This window comes from Centroberyx gerrardi, chromosome 15, assembly GCF_048128805.1.
Source record: "Centroberyx gerrardi isolate f3 chromosome 15, fCenGer3.hap1.cur.20231027, whole genome shotgun sequence".
Taxonomy (NCBI): Eukaryota; Metazoa; Chordata; class Actinopteri; order Beryciformes; family Berycidae; genus Centroberyx; species Centroberyx gerrardi.
Window position 1 is genome coordinate 10038106 of NC_136011.1, and position 20341 is coordinate 10058446.

Sequence of the window (20341 nt, forward strand, 5' to 3'; positions counted from 1 at the left end):
TGTTTCCCCCCAGGTTTTTATTCTTGTCAGGGTGGAAAAGCCTCTGAAAGAGCATTTAGACCATCATAAGACACTAAAACTCAGTTGAAACCCAGACTAATGAATTTTTTAAGTGGGTTAGCAGCTCCTTAAGGCAGAGCAAAGCAGGTTTCATTACAGGTTTTACATACGGCCCCCCCCCCCCGAAGCTGGGAGTAAAATCAAACCTTAGAAATTGACTGGCTGTCTGATACCCGATCTTTATTAAAAGGACAATATCGGCCCGAAATATCAGCAAACCGATGCATCGGTCTAACTGTAGAAGGGACTGTTGCCCTGCAGAGGTAGGGCCTTGAAACTCAATGCCTGAGAAGTTTGCACGAGAGTGTGGGAATCGGCAACAAAAGGCATCTCTCAAGACCACATAGCCTTTTTTTTTCCCTTGACATTTCAGGATTACGAGTTGCTTATAAAAAAAGATGCTCCCCTTATGAGTCAGCACCAACAGTGAGCAGGGCAGCATGGGAAGGAAGAGCCAGTGTTTTGTGATTGCGGCCGTTGTTTTCTAGTCAGGCATAGAGTGGGCAGCTGAGGTGAGTGGCGTGCTGGGCTGCAGAAGGTTGGATCAAAGGCAGAGCAGATGTGTTTCCAGCCCCCCCTCTTTCTCTCTTTCTCTCTCTCTCTCTCTCTCTCACTGGAAGAGCCTGTGTGTTTACTCATGACCTCAGCACGCCTCTGTTCTTCACAGCTCTCAACAGCCAGCAGCGGCTCTTTCCCAATGGCCGGAGTAATGGCGTCCTGCGTCAACTGCGTGGCTATAGTGTGTTACAGTACATGATCATGCCGCCTCATTGCACCCCGTCAGAAGCTGGTTTCACTGAGATGCTGTATGTTATACCGTACACAGACTGACCTACCTACCTGAAAAGGAGGCCGTCCAAACAGTTAATGGCTCGCCTTGATCCTTGCAGATGGGTGGATCCAGAAACTTTCTCATTGTGAGGGATAACAACTGTCCTCCTTTTTATAGAAGTATGTGCCCATGCATGTTTGTTGACTTTGTTGCATGGAAGATGTGGTGAGCTTAGACAAACAGGGCATGCTTCCTCTGTGGGAGCCAGGCGAGTGGGGAGTGAGGTTTGTGAGTGTTTTGAGGGAAAGCGGAGACAGTGGAAGTTGTAGACTTGCTCGGTTTCACGCATGTCTCCACGGGAGCTATTCTACCATGACACTGTTCAATAGTGTTGCTGTTGTTTGTTGGTGCCAGTGTGAGGATTTTGTGGACTTAAGTCTTACCACTAGAAAGCCGTTCAAAGGTCCTTCAGTGGAAAGAATAATTGTGTTATTATATATCTAATACTTTGAGTGATTCAAGCGTATCAAAGTAGTATGAATCAAATGGTGTGACAGTGCTGTGACTAACTGGCTTCGTATCAAGACATCTCATCAGTTTTGTGTGGGCTAGGTAAGATGCCAAGACAACAAGGAAATCCAAAAACAAACAACCTGGCTCCCAATGCGGCCCTATGAGATCACAAGCCATGATGAATTGATGGTTGATTGCAGCAACTGTAGCTTTCCTATGCAGACCTGTGCAGAAGATGGCCTATTGTCAATGTCGGGTGAAAACCTCACAAATCCAATTTAGGTGATTTTCTTGTTTTAACTTTAATTGAAGGATTACATGATCCTCTGTGGGTTGAGAAACTTCTACGAATCCTTGGGCTTATGAAACCCTTTCAAAACCCATTGGAGGAACTGAAATTGCATAGTCGTCAAGCTACAAACAAGTCTGTTTTTCTTAGTTCTTGAAAAGCTGGCATGTTCGAGATGCAAGGTTTTCACCTGCCAAGAGCGCTATGCTACTGTGCAGATGAATACATTATTAAGACTCATTATATAGGGAATAAATCTACTATATGTCTACATAGTCTAGGCTGCTATATAAATAACGTCTTCAAATACTAAGAGGAAAAGTTTCGTCATCCTCTGCAGAAGTTGAGTATTTCGGAGCTGCACTCAGCGGGACCGCCAGCGAGAGCCTATTAGGCCGTATCAGTCCATTACTTTCAAGTGCAGCTGCATTAAAAGATAACCAACATAATCTTCCTATCTGTGTTTCTACCTTATCTTAGACGGCAGGAGAGAGAGTGTTTTATACAATCTCAGTCGGTTATCTGTTTGAAGTTGTGTCCAGCAGTCATCCAGGCAGCAGAGCAAGAGTCGGGGGCAAGTTGGGAGAATGAGCCTGGCAATGGTGTCCTTTTAAACCTATTGATTTATTTGCTCGCCTCTCCCCGCTCTTTTGCCAGGCTTTACTATGTGTAATCTGACATCCAGATGCGCCGTCTGTCGCAGCTCCTGTGGTGGAACCGTGTTGTTTGGAGGCCAGGCTCCGGAGCCGGGGAGGGTAATGTTAGTCTACTCTACATGTTGCATCACGAGAGCTGTTTTGCAGCTTTGTGTGGGGGCGAGCAGACTGGCTGGCGTTGGGGGGGTTTAAATCCTTGTTGCTGAGGGAGAGGTGGTGGTGGTGGTGGTGGCTGGAGGTTCTTATTTACCACTATCGCTGGCCCCTCCCTCCCTCCCTCCTTCCCTCCCTCCCTCTTTCCCTCCCTCCCTCTCTCCCTCCCTCCCTCTCTTGCTCTTTCCATGGCCGCTCTCCAGCCATTGGGGGTTTGCATCATTCCGTACAAGATTAGGCCACCCTGGTTCCCACACGCTACTTACCGTTTTATCCACATAGCTCGTGATAATTATTCATGCGCCATCTCTCTCTCTCTCGCTCTCTCTCCCCATCTCCCCCCCTTTTCCAGTTGCTGCCCCTTCCTCCCTTCATCCTCTTCCCTCTCCATCCCTCCGTCCTTGTCTTTCGCTCTCGTTGGATCCCTCTACGCCTCGCTCTTTTGATGTTGTGCCGACAGGAACCGAAAGACACGAAGCTTTCCCAGCGAGCCTCCCATTGGCTTCTTGTTGGTTTTTCTTTCAAGTTCATTTTCAAACGGCATTTATTCATATTAAACAGATGAGAATACATATCAAGGCATTACAATGCAAATGATCGCACCCACATCTTTCTCAGAATTGTTGTTGTCGTCCGGGGTGGGTGCGTGCGTGCGTGCGTGGGTGCGTGGGTGCGTGCGTGCATGTGTGTCACTGTCCCAAATCCGAGGCTAGCCATGGTTTGGGGTATGAGAGCGCGTAGAGACAGATCCCCAGCCCACACTCTTAACATGACTCCATCTCCACACAAAGGCCAGCCTGTGGAGGACTTCCTGTGTGAGGATTCTTGTGTTTGTGGGCATGCTGGAGAGACTGCTGAGGTCAGGGGATGTGACTCTGGGGGGGGGTGCCTCCTCTTTTGTTGCGCTCCTCTCTATACTCTCTCTCTCTCTCTCTGTCTCTCTCATTCATTCTGTAGTATCTCGTCCCTCGTTTCTTGTCCTCTCCGCCTACTTCCCTGTTGCTCAACCCACCCCCACTCCCCTCCATCTGGCCTCTTTATGCCGTCCACCGCACCACAGACCATAGTGCAGTGGCTAGGTCTCAACACCCACTGCCAAGCCACAATGCCCCAACTTGCCCTTCGAACTCGGGACGATTACTCCTTTCCTCTTGTGTATCGGGTCTTATATTGTCACTGGTATCTTGAAATCTCAATTTGTGTAGTCAGCGGGACGGGAAAGAAACTTTTTTTTTTTGCTTTCTGGTCACAGTGGCAGCTGGATTCTTACAAAACAGTCACTTTGATTATTTTACCAGCCAGTTTTTGGAATAGTAATAAACCCACAAATAACAATTGTTAGTGGCTGGTAGAGTAAACATTTAGCTTTTGGCTGGTAGTAATTTCCCACTCCAGTAGTCTATAGAGTATAGGGTAGCTGTTAACTCTTTTTCTTTTGGCTCCTTTTATTAGTTATTTCTAAATACACTAACAAGACATGAGACACAGGTAGTGTGTATTTTGCTTCAACTCATCTATACGCTGCTCATTCTGATGAAATGAGTCTACCTAGCTTCCATCTGTAAGCCAGAGCTACTCTGACATTCTCCCACCAATGTTTTTGATGCAATTAGTTTGGGATAAATTGACAGGCTCTGAACCTTTAAGTTCTGCTCAATTTCCCCCCAGCGTCCCTTGTCCTCTCATAAGTTCACGTTCTGTTCTGGCTCAGCCAAGGAAAGGACCCGCGATTAACCTTCATTAGTGGCCTGTTGAAGGCGCACGTTGGTGAGATCCAATCTCTTGCTCTCCCCTCGTTCTGCCTCAGAGGGTGCCTTGCCCATCACCGATATTGCAAAGACTTCAAAGTGCGTGTGTATATTGAACTTTTAACCCTTATTCAACCAGGCAAGTTAACTTAGGACACATTATTTACGACAACGGCCTGGGAGAATAGTGGCAGGGGCAGGGAAGGTTACACACACACACACACATACATACACACACACACTCACGGTCTCATGTCAGTCAGCTACAGTTGCTGCAATCAACCATCAATTCATCATGGCTTGTGATCTCATAGGGCCGCATTGGGAGCCAGGTTGTTTGTTTTTGGATTTCCTTGTTGTCTTGGTATCTTACCTAACCCACACAAAACTGATGAGATGTCTTGATACGAAGCCAGTTAGTCACAGCACTGTCACACCATTTGATTCACACTACTTTGATACGCTTGAGTCACTCAAAGTATTAGATATATAATAACACAATTATTCTTTCCACTGAAGGACCTTTGAACGACTTTCTAGTGATAAGACTTAAGTCCACAAAGTCATACTGTTGGCCACAAAGCAGCTCTCTTTGAATAGTCTGGGATTCAGTGCCTTGCTCAAAGGCAGTGTCAATGGTAGTTGTTAAGGGCGGGGAGAGGGCTCCTATTTCTTTTCTTGTCTATGGATTTGAAGCAGTGAGCCCACCAGTCAAAAAGTTGCTTCACTACCCATGAGACTACTGCCACTAAATTGTTCATTTATTATCCTCTGTCCCCCTAGACATGTATTTTTCTTTTTTTTCTTTTTTGCCTATTTTTGCATTTTTCCATTGCCGTGCTTCAGTTGCATTTTTCCCTTGCCTTGCTCCATCGCCCTATTAATGAGCCTTCTTAAATGGCTGTTTTAACTTGTCAACATGGTTTCGCAGTTTAGTAATTCTGCCTTAGGCTGCAAGTATCACTCCAAGCCTCAGAGTGGAGACTATGAAACGCACGTCACACTATGACGGCCTGGTGATTATTTTCACAAGCCTTTGAAGTGGTTCCTTTGGACAGTGTTAGTCAAGTGGGGGACTAATTCTCTGTGCCAGCTGGGGTGTTACTAAGTGTCTCTGAAGGCATGATAGCAAACATTCTTAATGTACTATATCATAGTTCAATATAACTGTCTGCCTAAGCTCAGACAATGTCTAAGACAGCTAATCAGTGAGAGTATGGAATAGGAGACAGCACTGTCTGGAATTCAGCAGAATCAAAAGGGGATAAATTTATATAAACTCAATGCACAACCCACTTCTTTTTGTATTGCATTTTTAATTATATGAATTATTTTATCATTGTTCCAGCAGGTTAAATCTAGTGGATGTAATCTGCCTTTCTGTAATGTCTGAAAATGCCAGATGATGACAGCAGTCCGCTGTGGAGCCAAACCTTTCCAGAGCATGCCAGGAATAATATTTTTTGTTTACACTGATTCTGTTTGTCCTCTCTAGACTGAGCTGAGTGAACAAAGCAGATCCGAATATTTTTCCAGAGTGGGAGAAACCCAAGAGCCTTTAAACGGCCCCACAAAAACAAAGAAGACCGTGCTTCAAAAGATGTAAGCATGATCTAATGCAGAACTTTCCGACCCCACCAGTCAGAGAGGACGCTCATGTATCTGTTCATATCCTCTTATGCTTTCAACGTTTTCAGGGCCCGACAAGCCAGTGTCCAGCGAGAGCTCTGTGGTTCCAGTGTGGGGGTGCAGCGACCTGACCAGAGAGCCAGTGCTAAAGACCAGAGAGAGGAGCTCAGACCTGGAGAGTCAGAAACGAGCCCTAGAGAGACCGTGTGCAGCCCTGGAGAGAAGGTGCCCCTCCCAGAGGCAGAGCAGCAGCTAAGCTTGCTGCCTTGCCCCGCCGCCCTAGTTGAAATGGCCCAGGTTGAGAGTACAGGAGAGCAAAAGCAGGGCCTGACCCGGGAGCAGCTGACTGAGAACAGACTCCCAGACAGCATCAACCCCAACGGAGACTCAGCAGTTTCCTCCCAGCATAAAATCAATCAGGAGACCGGCAAGAGCAAGAGGTGCAAGCCGAGCGGCGCGAGGGAAGACCCGCGCCCGCAGAGGGCCAAGAGGACGTGCCTTGGAGCGCCTCCAGCCTCCTCAGCCCGTGAGCTCACCATGCGAACGCACCCCGTCGAACGCTCCTCGCAAACATCCAAGTATGACCTCCTTCCTCCGCCGCCCCTTCCTCCAGTCGAAGCCAAAGCCGAGGCAGAGTCCAAGGCTTTCCCAGTCTCAGAGTGCAACAAAACCACACTGGAAGTAGAGCTGCTTACTCCAGGGAAACGGGCCCAGAGGCTCCCCCTCACAAGCAATAACACGGCACAGACAAACCAAAACAGGCTGGCCGCAAGTCTGAGGGGCCTATCTGTCAAGCCTGCATCCTCGGGCTCCTCTATTAGTTCCAGATCCACACTCGCAGAGGAGGGGAGCGAATATGTGCCCAGAACCTCCAGATTACGACGGCTGAAGAGGTCCTGAGGGGGAGAGACAAGCTACAGTAAAGATGCCTGACGCCACGGAGATAGAGATGATATTGTGTCAGGCTAGATGTTTACCCCGTGCAGTCTCCTCCGCAGACTTGCATTTTTAGCTGCGCACACACTCGTACACACTTCACATTTGAATACAATCTCTATTCTTCTCACAGACGCAGATGCAGACACGCACACACACAGATCAAATGCTTAACATATTGTGGCAATTGATACATGAGTGTTTGAGTTATGCTTTGTCAAATAGTTGAAACAGACTTTGCCTCCACCCATAAGTAGTGGTGGTCAAGAGAGGCTCGCAAATGAAAGTCAAAAACCTTTAATTGGAGTTTAGATTTGGTTTTGTGTTAAAGATTGGGGATTTCAGACAGGCAGGAGCCATGCAGTACGTCATGGCTCTCAGTCTGAAACACTGGCTCCTACGTGTCTGAAAACTGTCCAGTTTCCCTGCTGAAGCTCCACTATGTGATTGATTTCCCTTTCCAGATTTATTTCATCACCCTCTTTGTTTTTAAAGTTGTATTTAAACCTCTTTTTATATTGTGGTTAGCATGCATTCACATTCTATTTGCCCAGTACTTAGTTACTGAGCACCTGAGGTTTATTTTTAAAGGGAGTGTATTGTACAACTCCTATTTTGAATTTAACTGTCCAAATATGTGTTGGTACTGCAACAGTGTTGAAATATTTGTGGTTTTATGTGGCAATAGCCAGACTTCTTGAGTATCAGAGGTTTAGGTGTAGGCTGCTGCTGTCTTCTCCTCTGCAGAGGCACTCTCTACCAAGTCAGGATCCACAGAGGGAGCCCAGGGGCCACTTGGGGGGGCAGAGGTGCCCCCTATCACCCCACAGGCCCCGAGAGAGCGTGGGGCAACTATGGGCCAACAGTCACACGTACCCCAGTACTGGCATGGTGCCCCCATTTAAGGCCCAAGATGTTCCACTAGATGACTCATAAAGTTGCCTGAACATGTTACTCTTGATTAATCACTTTTATTTTCATGGAAACACATTTTATGGTTTCAATAAAGATGTTTTTTTCCCAGGAAAAGCAGTCCCTGCGTCTTTGTGGAAATATGCAAATAGGTCTGAAGATTCATGGGGAGCAACCAGCATGAAATACCTTGTTGATCCTTGTTGTCTTGCTCTCACACATGACAGACCGGCTGATGCTGGTGTTGTCAGCCAACATGACTTCTAACAGATGATCATGGCAGTTTGACAGTGTCCTGTCCAACATAACTGATACATGAGCCACTGCTCCTCTGTTCCTCTCCCCCTTCAATTACTTAGTGCCGGGTGTAATCTGAGCCGGGACCATCCCAGTCGCTAAGCAGAGGCCTCTTGATCCAATTCTGTCCTTATCAAGGCACAGACAAGATGGTGGATTAGTGAAAGTGACCCCGGTGTTTCAGATCGTTCTGGAGAGGTGTTGCTAATCTGCTGCCTTAGCTTTAATCCTTTTAAACAGATTCTGCAGAAGACTGGGTCTTAAGCTCAGTTCAACTCTACACCACAACGTAGGCCTGGTAGATTGAAAGGGTTTCGTTAAGTCCGTTAGTTCAACCCGTCCCAACAAGGGCAACATTGTCTGAGGATCATGAGGAGCTTGGGTATTTTTGTCACAATGTCTGTCTTCAGGATTGACTTGATTAATGCGAGGCGCGCTCGCTACAACGCAATTAGTTGTAAACACATTTGGACAGAGACCTTGCTCTCGTCTATGATGTGTCTTCAGTTCCCACGCTAAGCTCTCTGAGAAGCCCTTCATACGCTCTGACATGTTTGGCTCGATGCATCAGAGACAGACTCTTTTCACTCGCTCTCCAGAACAAAGACAACTTTAATTCTCTTTTCATACAAAATATTTAATAAATATGACTTTCAAAAATATATTGCCAGATCAACACAAATAATTCTCAAGTTCATAACACAAGTCAAAAAAAAAAAAAAAAAAGGACACAAAATGTTGCCATGATCTCAAAGGGTTAACAAATGAGATAAAACATGTTTGTCTTTTAAGAGCCTCATTTAAAAAGAAACAAATGTGCACAGAGAGAAAGCGGACTCCTGCAGAGCAAGGCAGTGTGTTTTATCTGATTCTACAGTGTTCCCATTGCCCCCCTACTGTTCAAGTACTCATGGTCTAGCTTATGATATTATGCTGACTAAAGCAGATGGGAATTCTGGCGTGTCGTATTGATGTGATTTGCCTTACAAGCTGCTGGATTTTGACAGCCTTTGAATGTCAATGGGTTCAATTTTGGAAGCTGCTAAAGGATTTTGTTCCCTTAAGTGTTTATCCATTAGTGGCAAGCAATATGTCTGCCACTATGTGCATCCCTCAACGCAGCCGGTCTCTTCTGTTGTCCTAACCTCACTTGCCTTCAATCAAGGTCCTGGCAAAAATGAATCCAATACAATGAAATGTCAAATGTGTGAAATAAAAAAAAGAAAGAAAATTCTTTCAGGCCAAAAGTGCCCATCCTTTGTCTTCTTTGAAATTTGGCATTTATAGAATGAGTAAAAAAAAAAAATTAAGTCATTGAAAGAAACGGTAAGCTCCGCAGCTATCAAAACCTTCAAACTCTAGACAGAACATATAAATAAAAAGGAATGATATCTTAAGGCTCTTGATTATTAAGTTAATAAATCAAATATACACAATGATTAATAAAAAAATGTACATATCTACATGTTCTAAATCGACACATAAATTCTTCATATTGGCAGCAACTGCTGACATTGATCCCGCCCTCCCCACCCCACCCGCCCAAAAGAAAACATAAAAATAAATAATAAAGTTGATCTTTTTTTTCTCATTTTTGACAGTTGCTGAGGTCTAAAGCTGAAAAGGCACTTTCTCCAAACAGAACTATTTGTTCGTCACCTAGGGAGAATTCAAACACGTACTAAAACAATTAGCTCTAGTGTTGAATGTGTTGGGTACTTTTAGTCATTGTACAACAATTACTACTAAAGAAAATTTTAAATAATGCTGGAAAAAAAAATAAAAAAATGAGAGGAGCGGGAGCCCCTTCGCTGTGTCCACCAAATAAACGGGAAATGAAATGCATTGGAGGACACTTTCAGTTCTGCAGTGAAATGTATACCAGTGCCGAGCATTTCCAGCCAACCAAAGCAACCGTCACTGCCAGTGTAAGCCAGCTTGTCAAAACTTAAATTAACACGGGGAATATCTGAAAATACTAACTGCGGGGTCAAAGATTTGACGCGACAGTTTAGGAACTACACATCCCGAAGCTTCCCCGTTCCACCCGCCACCGGGGTCTGAGGGCGTAGGGCTTGGTTGCACAGCAACGCAGCTGTCTGCTATACAATGTAGTCCATCCTGTTTATGCTGTTTGCTGTCTCCAAGTCTCTGTTGTCCTGTTTATTAGTCCAGTTCGGGTGTTTGCTGGATGTGGAGTTGGGGTTGGAGATGGGCGTCTTCTCGTCCCTCTCCACCAGTGTGTATGCTGGCTGTTTGGCGAAGCGGCCCTTCTGTAAGTGCCTCTCCTTGTCGTCCTCATCCCCCTCCGGATGATTTGTCCTTATTTTGGCAATGATGGAGTTCTTGTCCTCGTAGTCTTTGATGGCCACCGTGAGGCCCACGTGCTTCTCTATAGGGTTCTTGATCTGGTTCAGCTGCTCCCGCACGTTGTTGGTGGTGTTGTCCTCCGAGCCGGTGGCCGACGCGTTGCCGTGGTTGCCCTGTTTCCGCCGGCGCCGCATGCACCACAGGAAGATGGAGACCAGCACGAGGACCCAGATGACGATGAAGACGGAGCTGAGGAGGGGCACCAGGTAGTCTGACAACACAGAACGGACAGTCAGGGTCACACACTAGTTACACAATACACATCCATCTAAAAGAATGAAATCCCCCGAACAAATAACTAATATCCAATACTTTTTTATTATATATTTGCACTAAATCAAGGCTTCTACCATCACTAACATGCTCCCGCTAGTGCAACCTGACCTCTGAGCCCCTAACAGGGGAGGAGGCGAGGCTTCTGTCTGGCCGTGGCAGAAGTCTGCTGTCACCGTGTTGATGAATGGCGGACACACACATGCGGGAGACTTTCTACGTCTCCAGACAGTCACGCTATGAGCCAATCTAGAGCCAGCATAGCCAAGCGGCTCCGGTCTTTCCATAGAAATCCTGGCTCATGAGAAGGCAGAACTGGGCAGTCTGAGCAGTGTGGGAGGATCGGGAATTACTTTTCATGTATGTGTGTGTTTTGTTTTTGTTTGCTCAGGAGTGCTGTCATGTTCAAGGCTAGGCTCTCTATCTCATCTATCTCATCTATTTCTCTCTCTCTGGGAAAAAAAAACAAAAAGCTCCCGTCCCTCTTTAGACATGCAAGTGTGTGCAAGTCTAGGACACTTCACAAACGGTCTAAGCAGCAATCAGCAGAGTGAGGAGGCGGTTCATACCAGTTTTGCTGGGGCTTGGCACGCGCACCTCTGCGATGGCGGTGATGATGGTGTTGATGGTGTTGTTCCCGTTGCGCTTGCTAACCAGGTCGATTATCCTGTCTGTGATCTCTTTAATGGGGCTCCTGTCCAACCGGTGGTCCTCAGTGGACTAGAAACACCAAGGAGAGAGTGAGGTTTGAGTCGGTCGGTGAGGGTTTGTGTTTTCTGCTGTGTTTACGTGTCAGCTGTTCACACAACTCCCAAACAAAGCTAAATCCAGCACATATCCCTTAAGAGCATGACTAAACGCTCCTAAGAAAGCATGCTGCAGGCTATCAATCTAAGATAAATCATTCAGCAGCAGGTTAGCTCATAGAGGTTTTTTTTTTTTTTGAGTATGATGGAGTCGGACAAACATATGGAGGAGGCGGACGACAGCGGGAGGAGGTACTTACGATGCAGACGTGGATCTCGTTGCTGGCCGAGAACGAGGGGTCGCAGGTTATGGACACGGAATGCTCCAAGGAGAGATTCTTCACCACATACAAGTGCCTCAGCTCCTTGCACACATGCTCCACAGTCAGGCCCTGGACACGACACGGGGGAGACAAACGAAGCAAAAGTTAAGGCACACGGAAAATGGAGAAAATAAAGAGGGGAACTGAAAAGCAAGGAGGAGTTATGCCTGTATTTTGGCAACATGTCCAACACTCTATCTGGTTGGGATCCACCTCATTTAGATTAAAGACCACAGGCTCATATGCTTGTCACTATCTGCTGTCATGCTTGTTAAACAACTGGCGAGTGATGATCCCATGTGGTGACAGAGTCGCCAGTGGTCCCTGTTTTAGCTCAAATCCATATGATCCTGAAATTAATCTCGCAGTGCGGTCAGGTTAAGAGCGGATTGGCATTAGTCATGAAGTCCTGAATGCTTTAGTTCTGAGGAACACCGAAAAACTTGGATGCAGGCAACAACACAGGGAAAGGAGAGCGAAATCCCCCCATTTTTTCTTCCTGGAACACACCGATATACATGACTGAACACTTCGCGAGAGAGACTTGGACTGGAAACTTTTTTCCCCGGGAGGGATGGCTGAGCACTTCTGAAAACCTGATCTTTCACAGTTTGCTGCTCCCATTGAATTAAGAGGGGTGGTGGAAATGTAGGGTGGAGGGAGAGGCATGAAAAATGACCCAAAAACCTTTAATTCAATCTGTCTCTCTGGTGCCTAGGTAACTCACTCGAGGCATGGTCTCCTTGTTGAAGGTGAAGGTGATGTTGGCGCAGCTGTTGTCCTGGTAACTGGAGCTGGGGTGGCATTTGGTGGGGGGCGGCGGGGGGTTGGAGCGCCAGCACTCTCCGAGGCCGAGACAGGGCCTCACGAAGCAGTGGCCCTCCCTGATAGGGACGCAGCTCTGGCCCGAAGGACACCCGCTGCGACCTTTGGCACCCAGCTGGCATGACTTGGGGCCGCACCACATCTGGACAAAATACGACAAAAGAAGCCACATTCGTTCAGTAAAACCTAATGTATACTTATGCCTAAAAAGCTATTTATGTACCATGGGAATGAAACAGCACTGTAAACAGGGTATGGGCAAAATAATGGAAACACTAACACTAATTTTCCCCACAGTCAAGGATAGTGGCGGCTCTGTAATGGTACATTTCCTCACATGGTTTTCAGCCAACTAGCCCTTAGACGTCAAGGCTAATACTTAACTGGACTGAAGTGCAGATTTATTGGGATCCCTTTGGGTGCTATGGCCAAAATTTCACTGCATTTTAATATATTTTTTTAAGTTGTTTTTGACTGTGTAATTGTATTTCATGGCATTTGTTCCTTCCTTTCCCCCCACTATAAACTAAACAGTGATGCCTTTTTGGTCAAAACTATGATGTTACTTTAATTATAGTCTATTCTCATCACAAATTACATGTAATAATGCTAATATTGCTGCAATGCACATTTAAAATATACTTAAAAAATAAACTATTGTAGGCAGAAGTAGTATAAAAACATCTACCTTTTTGTATTCATACTAGAATATGTTTAAATACGGTGTACCTCCCAGCCCCAGATCACTTTCATCCCATGATGCATTTCTTTCCCGAGGGGAGCAGAGTCAACGAGGCACAATTGTTCACCCAGTGGTTAGACGAGCATGATAATGATAGCAATACCACGGCCTTCTAAATCACAAAATCTGAACCCCATGAGCTTATGGGAAATTCTGAAATGGCATTTGACACCTATTTTTAACAACGCCATTGTGTTTCTCTTCAAAGCGAACTGCATCATCTCTGTATAGAATTCGCCACTCCACCCCAAGCAAACTCCGCCCCATGACACAATCTGTTGTGTTTCAGCTCTCTATAAAAGCAGTGCAGTCTCCAATGCCATAACAATAATTTCTTAGTTGATACTCAATTAGGTTTATATGGTGATAATAAGACCATTGTCATGCTTTTCAAATACTTGTGCAACCATCTAAACCTTGTGGATTAAAGCCTTTAAACATTTATTTCATGGTATTTGTGCATGGCCCTTCTCCCATCAGTAAACAAAGACATTATGTGTTGAATGTGATCTTTCATGGGAAGATAGGAGGATCAAAAGCATGTGGAGAAAATGCACTTCACAGTAGAGCCACCAGAAATCCATTTTACATCATTTTCTCTATATTCAGTGTATATACAATAATAGTGTGTGAAGACCTACCCTTGTACACACAACCTTCCCATTGGAACAGTGGCAAGTGTTGCAGTCTTCGTCCCATTTGGATCCATCAGGGGTGACGTGTCCATTAACAGAGCAAGGTCTTCTTGTCACTGTGTCAAGTGCAACAAAAGCGTTAAAAATACAACATCAGAAATAGCATGTGTGATTGTGTGTGTGTGTGTGTCTGCTCCTGTTTGTTCTGAGGGAGATAAGTACCTTCCTGACAGTGGGGTCCGGTCCTGTCTGGTGGACACAGGCAGCGGTATCCGTTGATCTCATCCACACAGGTGGAACCGAGGACGCAGGGAGAGGACTGGCACTCATTAATATCTGCCACAGAGGAAAGAGCTAGAGGTAAGAAATGGCTCCACCGCAGCTAGACAGCACACAAACACTGGATTAGCAGTCAGCGCACAAATCTAATTCCTAGGCCAAATTCACTGAAGTCACATGTGTCATTTGAACCATATGTATACATACACACCAGTTAATAAAAGACAAGCAAACATGCTTTAAATCAGCCTTTGGACTATTTGCCCCGTGCAGCTCGATATTAAAAGCAGCATCATTAGCAGGTATGCAGGAGCTAAAGGCTGGACTTAGCAGAACAAAGGGTTCCCAATGGGAAAGAATGTGGCCATCTGAAAGCCTTTAAGAGGGAAAACAATCTGTGTAATCAGTGTCAGAGAGCATGGCTGATTAGCTGTTGGCCTGGTAAGCCCGTTTCCCCCGGGGCCGGCAGCGGGGCCGAGAGCAGGGCCCCGGCGGAGTGACACCGACATGGCTGGGCCTGGCCCGCAGCCCACTGCGCAGATAATTGGCCGGCTAGACCTTCCATTTGGAGCGACCATGACAGTCCCTCGGCCCGGGCCCGCTCCAACCCGCGGCTCAGCCAGGGATCAGGGAGGAGGGGGTGTGTGGGGGGGGGGGGGGGGCGGCGGAGTTAATACTCACTGATCCGACAGTCTGGTCCCGCGAAGCCCGGGGCGCACTCGCATCGGTACCAGTTATCTCCATCGACGCACGTTCCGCTGTTGTAGCTGCACAAAAAAGGTCAGTGTCAATTCATCATGGAGATCTCTGCCCCTCTGGGCTTTCTTTTACAGACTGACACTGATGCACGCTCCCTATACCCTTAACACTTCACATGAAAAGATTTCAGGCTGGTGTTTTCCCCTGCAATCACCATATAATAACCATTTCTGAAAGGCAATTAAGGCAATCAGGCTTGTTCTTTTTAATGGACAAGTATGCATGGGTTTGGGAGTGAGCTCCAGTGGTGTGTGGTTAACTACAGTCGCGCCTGGGAGCTCACAATAGAGGGTTAGCTGATTGCACCCCAGGAATGACAGGGAAGGGCGTGTGCCTGTTTCTCAGCAGAGAGACAGACAGAGAGACAGACAGAGACAGAGAGAGAGAGAGAGAGAGAGAGAGAGAGAGAGAGAGAGAGAGAGAGAGAGAGAGAGAGAGAGAGAGAGCCTGCAGGTGAGAAACTACTGTGCAGGAGGAGCACCCTGTTTACGTGTCTCTAACTCTACAGGAAATGTTTGGCTTCCACTTACCATGGGTGGGGACTGCAGTCGTTGGTATCTGAAAGAGAAAGAAAGAAAGAAAGGGAGTGAGGGAGAGGGGAGGGAGGGAGAGAGACAGAAAGGAGTGAGAGTGTGTTGTTTTTTTTCCCACACACATGAGTGTTTAGGGCAGATCACGGCAAAGAGCACGTCTGAGCTTGCGTGTGCAGAGGCGTGTTGGGCCGGTCGGGCCCGGGCTCCGCGCTGCCTGATTACTCTGCCTTATTAACTACACAGAGCAAACAATGCAGTCGACTCTCACCCTCAAAATGAGTTCCAGCTTTGCCAGCACCCACCCCCCCTCCCCCCTCCCCCCCACACCCCGCACCCTCCACACCCCAACTGCTTCTCCCTCCCGTTATAAATGTAGGGGGAATTTATGTTTTGGAGTACATGCACAGGGATCCCAGGGAAGCCAGGGAAATGGAGGAGGGCTGCAGAACAAGCCGACATGTCACTGTTTGGACAGGAATGCACAACGAGAGAGAGGGAGAGAGGGGTGTGTGTTGGAGGAGAGGAGGGTGGGGGGGGGGGGAAACATCTGTCTCCACTTTCCTAAGTTTGAACCCCTTTCTCCTGCCCCCCCCCCCTTCTCCTCTCATGGCCAGCAACAGCCTGCAGCCAGAGAGTGAGGGAGAGACAGAGGGAGCGCAGGGAGGAAAGAGATTAAAAAGAAAAGAGGTAAGGATCAAGAGGGGATGGGAGAGGAAAGCATGGGGGAATGAGGAAAGGTATGCATAGGGCTGCACCTCTTCACTAGGCGGGGGGGGGGGGGGTTTATGATCATTTAATAATAGTTGTCCCCAGCCTAACCCCAACTTCTCCCCCCTGTAAGGAGAACTTACTCTGGGTGCAGGTGGGGCCCTCCCAGCCCTCCTTGCAGACGCAGGTAAAGGACTCTCCGCTCACCACACAGGTGCCGCCGTTCTCACAGGGGTTTGGAAGGCAGCTGGAGTTCTTGGCTGAGAGAGAAAGGAGAGGTTCAGTTTTTGTCAGTGTAAATTACAGAGCGTTCCACTACTTTGACGCGGATTATCGGCGCAATCAGCGTTCATAGAAGTTACCAGACATACAAGGCTGGATGTTGGTTAGGGGTTTTTTTTTTTGGTGAGGTTTTTATTTTCTCTAAGGGGGAATCTGCGTTCCCGAACTTTGAAGTGTATTATCAGTGCAATCGGGGATTTTAAGCAGATATCTGTCAACGCACACAGGAGAAGGAAAATGGGCGAGGAAGGTGGGAAGGGAGGGAGCGTTGACAGAGTGAGGGGATAAAAACTGTTTGTGGACCTCACGGATCTGACAGATCTGATTAAAATCTAAGACAAGGCTGAGCTCTCCCACAGAGCAATCTTCTTGTGTATAAATATATATATAGCTCTAACAAACTGCCCCTACTGCGTGACTCACCTATGTTACAAGTCGTCCCCTCCCACCCTGGGGAACACTTGCACTGGAACGTGTCTCCCTCGTCATGGCAGGTGCCTCCGTTGTTGCATGTGGCCTCATCACACTGGCTTTCACCTGGAGGGAGCATTTAAGATCTTAGGGTTGCTTAAGCTGTGCAGAGTTTGCATACACACACACTTGTACGGTACACACACGTATAGAAGATGGGGTAATTACATACAGCCATAAGCGCATACCATGAGCCTGCACAGGCAGACAACATGGGCGTGGAAGAAAGAAAAAAGGGGCTCTTACGGGAGTGGCACGTCTTTCCCTTCCAGCCATTCTTGCACTCGCAGAAGAAATCAGTCACCAGGTCTCGACATGTCCCTCCATTGTGACAGGGGCTGGTGCTGCAGTCATCAATGTCTGGTAGAAACATCGACAGTGGGAATGTGATTCATACATCATATACGATCATATGCAAAGCACCTAACAGCCAACTTTATGCACTGAAACCAGGTGCCGATGTTTTGAAGAGGTACACGCGAGGCATGCATCGGATCATTGTGCGCACAAAGGAATCCTACTCACTGATCTCGCAGTGTTCCCCTTCCCAGCCGTCGCCGCAGATGCATTGGTACACACTGACTTTGTCAATGCAGGTGCCTCCATTACGGCATGGGTTACTCTCACAGTCGTTGATGTCTAAGAAAGGGGTGAAGAGACAAACACACTTTAAGATGGGGAAGTTGATGTTTTTGGAGAGGCCGGGCTAATTTTTCATGAATGCACTGTATTGTGGTCTGTTGTTGGTGTGTATGTGTGTGTAAACATGTCTTACTCTCGTGGCAGTAGGTGCCTCTGAAGCCCTCCTGGCACTCGCAGCTGAACTGGCCCCCGGCTTGGCTCCGGCAGCGGCCGTGAGGTCCGCACACGTTGGACGAAATGTAGCGCTCTCCTCCTGGTGTGCTGTTGGACGCCACGGCAACCGTGCAACTGTCAATCACTGCGAACAGGAGAGACAGGGACACCCACCGGTTAAGAGGACTATAGGAAACAACTCAGGTCAACGCAATGCGTTTCAATGAGCGCCCACTCCAAAACATAAAATGCGGTTTGTATTGCTGACTGAAAATCAGTCTCTGCAAGCATGTGATGGAACAATTGTACGATAGAGGCAATAGCGATAAGCTGTTATGCTTTCATAAGCAATTCAGAGTGATCTTTTTCATTCTACACTGAAATCCCTCCCTTTCCCCCTGTCTGATCCAGTTAGGAGAGGGGGGCGAATTTGCTCCCCCGTAATCACTCAATTCTTGCCAACAGCAGAGAGAATCTCACAGTCTATGGTATCTGGCTCCGTGGTTGGTCCACACACACACCCATGAACATACACGCACAGACACACACACACAAAATGTGCACACTCACTGAGGGAAGAAAAAGAGGTAGCCCACCAAGTCATTACCAAGAACACACACAGTGCTATCAGCCTTTTGCCAGATTTTCAGGGAACTCAGAGGAGGGGAGAGTCATTGGAAAAGCTTTACTGAGGAGATGGGGGGGCATTCATCAAGGGAGCTGCACTCAAAAACAGCCCACCTTGGCCAAGGAACTTCAGTGTATGAAACTGAAACTTAGGTATTGCTCCCATGGGAAACGTGTGGGCAAAGTGTTCAGGCAAATGGCGAAGACCTAGCCTTACTCAGCATTTGACTACAGCACGCAATACAGATCGCCTTACAGAAAAGTTCTGGAAAAAGACAAAGACAGAAGAGATGGTGGTTACTGGAGGCGGGAGACGTACCTTTGCATGTGGTGGTGCGACAGTGGTCTTTGAGGTGAGAGCAGTTTTTGCCCTCGTAGTCCTCCGAGCAAGCGCAGTAGTAGTCTGTGGCCAGGTTGAAGCAGGGCGCTCCGTTCTGACACGGGTTGGGCAGGCAGTAATCGATATCCAGCTAAGGCAGAAAGGTATTGAATAGAGAGCGGTGAACCTGATAGCTGACATAGTTTCTGCTACACTAAACAGAGCACAACCCACAGCATCCTCCCTACAGGCTGTGCCAGGAAACAACACACGCACAGCACTCTTGAGGAAGGGAAAAATAAGGCAGAGACATAGGAGCCGTCCTCTGAGTCTGGGCTTCAGCGCTGAGGAATGTATCCCACTGTAGCCAGGAGCAGCTTCAACAAAGCACTCCCTTTTAAAAAGGAGGATTGTGGAACAACAGCCATTTAAGAGGGTGGGGCAGGAAAACTTTACAACGAACCCAAAGATACAGCAATGCTGGCAGAGGGGGGGGGGGGCAAGGGCTTGAGATGCTAAATGATAGCTGGGTGGATTGTACATGTTTATTTGTGCGGGATGGTGGTGGGAATTGTTTGACTTTGTCTCACCTGGCAGAGGTTTCCTGAGAAGCCAGCCAGACAGAGGCACTGGAATCCATTCACCTCGTCCTGACAGCGGCCGCCGTTCAGACAGGGAGCGCTCGCACACTCGTCGGTGTCCCTCTCGCAGTGCTCCCCGGCAAAGCCAGGTGGACACACGCAGCGATAGCCGTTTACCAAGTCCTGGGAGATGGAAACCAAAACCCGGGGTTAACCTCACGCAGCCGCGAATTTGGCAACTGCTTTGACAGGGTGGGGTTCAAACAATAACTGTCAAACCCGGGAAGAGAATGAAGAGCAGAGACCGAGGGGGTGGGGGGGGGGCTGGGGGTGGCCGAGACAAGTTTGAAGGAACATTATCACAGCTCCGCAATTATTTCAACACATTTTCCTGGCACCGGCTCAACGCAATAATGTTTATGGTAATTCAATCTAGTGTGGTCAAAGAACTTGTGTGTCCCTCCCTTAGAAACCCCTCTGAACCCGCTCCCCTCAGATTTGATTTCAGAGAGGAATTCCACAACAATTCCACTGTCGGTTTGGAGGGAACGGTTTACAGCAGCTATTTATAAAACCACGGTAAACGACTGGGGCTTCGACATGAAACGGGAACAAAGGGCTAAGTAAATAAACAAGCTGGCAAACAAAGTGGTGATACCAGATAAAAAACGGAGGATGGCTTTGACACAACACGTACCTTGCAAGTTCCTCCATTCTGGCACTGGTCCTTGCAGTCGTTTATATCTGAGCAGGAAAACAAATCTCAGGATTAATTATGAACAGCTTGGCTACATAGTCTGTCTGCGAAACCGACTCTGTGCCTCATGTTTCCCATGCTAGGGCCCTTTGAAAACTCTGCAAGGGCTAGAGAGCACCCCGCAGGAGCCGGATAATATGGCTGCGGAATCAATGCAACACAGACTATTGAGCAATACTGTCTGCTGCCAAGTGAAACTAGCCCTGGGACTGTTTTGAGCCACCGCTAATCACCATAGCCTTGGCCAATACTTCGGCCAATAATGATAGAGCAGGGTCATTTACACTGTAAGAGAAGGCTACTCTTGTCCAACTGTTAGCTCTCTGCCTTCATATTATAGCTACAAATTAG

The 20341-nt window shown here is 47.4% G+C and overlaps 2 protein-coding genes across 2 annotated transcripts in view; one reads left to right on the forward strand and one right to left on the reverse strand.

Moving 5' to 3' along the window:
* The window catches only part of slx4ip (SLX4 interacting protein), a 31385-nt gene extending 24155 nt beyond the window's left edge, over positions 1-7230 (forward strand). Inside the window, exons 7-8 of the mRNA XM_078288596.1 lie at positions 5687-5793; positions 5889-7230. Of these exons, the coding sequence (XP_078144722.1) occupies positions 5687-5793; positions 5889-6720 (939 nt within the window). The 3' untranslated portion in view covers positions 6721-7230. The remainder of the gene's footprint in view (positions 1-5686; positions 5794-5888) is intronic.
* A 483-nt stretch (positions 7231-7713) lies between these two features.
* jag1b (jagged canonical Notch ligand 1b) overlaps positions 7714-20341 on the reverse strand; it is a 29573-nt gene continuing 16945 nt past the window's right edge. Inside the window, exons 11-26 of the mRNA XM_071903375.2 lie at positions 19931-19977; positions 19243-19416; positions 18653-18803; positions 17687-17851; positions 17437-17550; positions 17158-17271; positions 16864-16977; positions 16302-16418; positions 15448-15475; positions 14840-14925; positions 14102-14215; positions 13886-13995; positions 12405-12644; positions 11615-11746; positions 11178-11328; positions 7714-10546 (exon numbers count right to left, since the gene is read on the reverse strand). Of these exons, the coding sequence (XP_071759476.1) occupies positions 10068-10546; positions 11178-11328; positions 11615-11746; positions 12405-12644; positions 13886-13995; positions 14102-14215; positions 14840-14925; positions 15448-15475; positions 16302-16418; positions 16864-16977; positions 17158-17271; positions 17437-17550; positions 17687-17851; positions 18653-18803; positions 19243-19416; positions 19931-19977 (2336 nt within the window). The 3' untranslated portion in view covers positions 7714-10067. The remainder of the gene's footprint in view (positions 10547-11177; positions 11329-11614; positions 11747-12404; positions 12645-13885; positions 13996-14101; positions 14216-14839; positions 14926-15447; positions 15476-16301; positions 16419-16863; positions 16978-17157; positions 17272-17436; positions 17551-17686; positions 17852-18652; positions 18804-19242; positions 19417-19930; positions 19978-20341) is intronic.